This window comes from Panthera uncia, chromosome X (assembly GCF_023721935.1).
Source record: "Panthera uncia isolate 11264 chromosome X, Puncia_PCG_1.0, whole genome shotgun sequence".
Lineage (NCBI taxonomy): Eukaryota > Metazoa > Chordata > Mammalia > Carnivora > Felidae > Panthera > Panthera uncia.
Window position 1 is genome coordinate 86936759 of NC_064817.1, and position 2858 is coordinate 86939616.

Consider the following 2858-nt stretch of genomic DNA (forward strand, 5'->3'; position numbering starts at 1 on the left):
AGAAAGAAAGAAAGAAAGAAAGAAAGAAAGAAAGAAAGAAAGAAAGAAAAAGAAACACAAGCATTCCCGTTGCTTCTGAACCCCCTGCAGACACAGAGAGCTACACCCCGGGGGAAAATATATCCCACCTCAACCCAAATCACACCTGGGATAAACTGGTTTCTTAAAGAGGCTACACCTTCTCTTTTCTGCTACCTGTGAGCATTTCACAGGCTGCCCTAAGGCTGCACATGTCAAATCTGCAATGGCCCTTCACCGACCCTCTATTTAACCCACGGCGCCTCACATGTATTGCCTTAAGTCCACAGAACATTGTTTTCTGACTCTAGCCTCTCATTGCCCATTTCAGAGGCTAGAAAAGAGAGAGACGCATGGCATTCACCCGCCTCTAGAATGCTTGAGAAGAGACACAGGTCTTGAAGTATTTGTGTGCCTTTGTGGCCTAAGTCAAGTCTCTGCCCATCAACTGATATTTTTTGAGCACCTCCCCTTTGCAAGGCTTAACTGCAGTGAGTGATACATACGTCTCAGAGGCATGATTCCTGCTCGCCAGAAGTTCACAATGTCCTTGAGTATTTGCAAAAAACAACACGAGGTGTTTTTACAGACTTATTGAAACCAGGTGGCTATTCAAACGATAAATGCTGTGGTTGATTAGCGAGCAACTTCTATAGGTTACGGGGACCAGAAAGTGTCTGACAAACGGGAAGGAGTTCTGCTGAGTCTTGAAGAGCAGAGCAGTTTTAAATAGTCAAGGTGAACAGGGGAAGGGATTTCAGATGGAAGGATTATAGTGTGACCAAAGGCATGGAGACAAGGTTTAATGAAAGGAACAGAAAATGAAGCATATAGTTGAAGTAAAGAAGTCGAGTCAGGAAGCTGTAAGAGAGAGGACCATAGAGTGCCTTGAACACCAGTCTATAGAATTTGGGCTGTAGCCAGTGGGGAAACACTGAACATATCTGAGGGTCACATGGTGACAGCTTTGTTTAGGAAGATGAATCTGGTAGTGTGCAATAAGAATTAGCAACAGGAAAAAAAATGGCGGCAGGAAGATGGAGGAGGAGCTAAGGTTTATAGTTCAGGATTAAGTTGATTAGGCCTGAATTACGAAGGTGAGAGATAATTGTGAAAGGCATTAAAAAAGTACTCGGTAGCCGATTGCATGTAGAACATAAGGCAGAAGAAGACAAAAGTGACTTCAGAATATCGAACCAGTGGCAGCATTCAGTAAAAGCAAAAATGATGGAGGATAATACACTGGCTAGCATTTCTTTGCCTCTATGTAGCTTAAAAGGAACTGTCACTTACTTCATCTAACCATTGTAATAAGCAGAGGAGATCATTGAACCTAGGTGGGCTGATTCCAGAGCCTCTGTGGCTTACATCACGCAAGTGTACCCTGTTTGGGGGACCTTAACATGTGTTTTTAAATGTTGAATTCAAGGGGACAGAAGGACATCGGGAAGGAAATACCCAGCGGGCAATTGGAGAAGTAGGACCTGTCTGCAAGAAAGAGGTCAGGTCACTCCATATTGCTTTGGGAGTCATCCCCATAAAGCTGATAAGAGGTCAAAACCATGAAAGAAAGTGAGCTCTCAAAGGAATCGAGTTAGAAAAAGAACATGATGAAAGCTGAGTTCTGGTATGTGGGAGGTGAGAGAAGGGAGGGAAGGCAGGAAAGAAGACAGAGGAGGAAGAGTCAGTAAGCATACAAATGGAAGAGAACCAAGATGGTAGAACATCACAGGCTGCCAACGAGGAAAACATTTCAAAGAGGGAAGGGATATTCATTTGTATTAAGTACTGCAGAGGGGCCAAGAGAGGAATGATAGAGGCACGGCGATGGGGTTTAGCAGATAAGAAACCACTGGTTTCAGGGCCAAGGTCCACCAAGGTCACTTCTTCCAACCTGAGAGCTGCTCCAGATAAATGCATCAGTTGGGGAAAATCAGAAAACGAGACTGTTGCAAGCCCAGTGAGATTTTTTTTTTTTTATGAGACCCCCTCCTCTGAGTTTCTGGCTCGGCCCGTCAGTTGCCGGAGCGTTTCATGACACTGAATGACCAGAACATCTGAGGAACAAAACCTGGTGCTAGCTTTAATGAAATAAAGATACTTCATTATCTTTCATGGTGTTTCATTGGACACTCAAAGTGCGTTTGAATGAAGAAAGGGCCGCTTGAGAATGTAAAAGTAATATACTTGTGGGAGGGAAATAGACCAGTAATTCCTCTTGTTTGTTTGTTTGTTTCCCTTTTGCAGCATCCATTTTTAAAATTAGCCAAGCCTCTCTCCAGCCTGACTCCTCTGATTATCGCTGCGAAGGAAGCAATTAAGAACAGCAGCCGCTAGGACTGCAAGCCTTACCCCACACCATCTCCCTCCTGAGTAAGACTGAACTGTGAAACTCTGCGGCAGGAAAGAGGGAAGCAAAGACAGTCAAATGGGGTGGGGGTGGGGGTTCTTTAACTTTCCAATGACTAGAAACTTCTTATAAGCCTTTTTCCTACTCCCTCAGATTATGTAATTTATTTGTAAGCCTGAATTGCAGCCCGAACCGGGCAGCAATGTCGAAGCGGCCGTGAAGTGGCCACTTCTTCCGTGAAGCGAAAGAGCCAGTAGTGAATCCCCTCGTTTTGTGCATTCGCTTTGAAGAAAACAAGGTTTCTCAAAGATGCACACTCCCTCTTCATAGTGTCGTGTTCGTTTTTAAGTTAGAGAGTAGTCCCTCTTGCATTCGAACCTCCTTCAAAACTCCTTACCCAAATGTGACGTTCTTCACTTGCACTGTCATGAGGTGTCCAGAGGAAAAAAAAAAAAAAAAAAAGATGTCAAAACGTTTTTTTTTTTAAAGC

General features: G+C 43.9%; 1 protein-coding gene across 5 annotated transcripts in view; it reads left to right on the forward strand.

The window, feature by feature from the left end:
• The window catches only part of PAK3 (p21 (RAC1) activated kinase 3), a 118352-nt gene extending 115494 nt beyond the window's left edge, over positions 1–2858 (forward strand). For all 5 annotated transcript variants that reach the window (XM_049644192.1, XM_049644194.1, XM_049644197.1 and 2 more), the window contains one exon: positions 2266–2858. In XM_049644192.1, coding sequence (XP_049500149.1) covers positions 2266–2355 — 90 coding nt within the window. In that variant the 3' untranslated portion in view covers positions 2356–2858. The remainder of the gene's footprint in view (positions 1–2265) is intronic.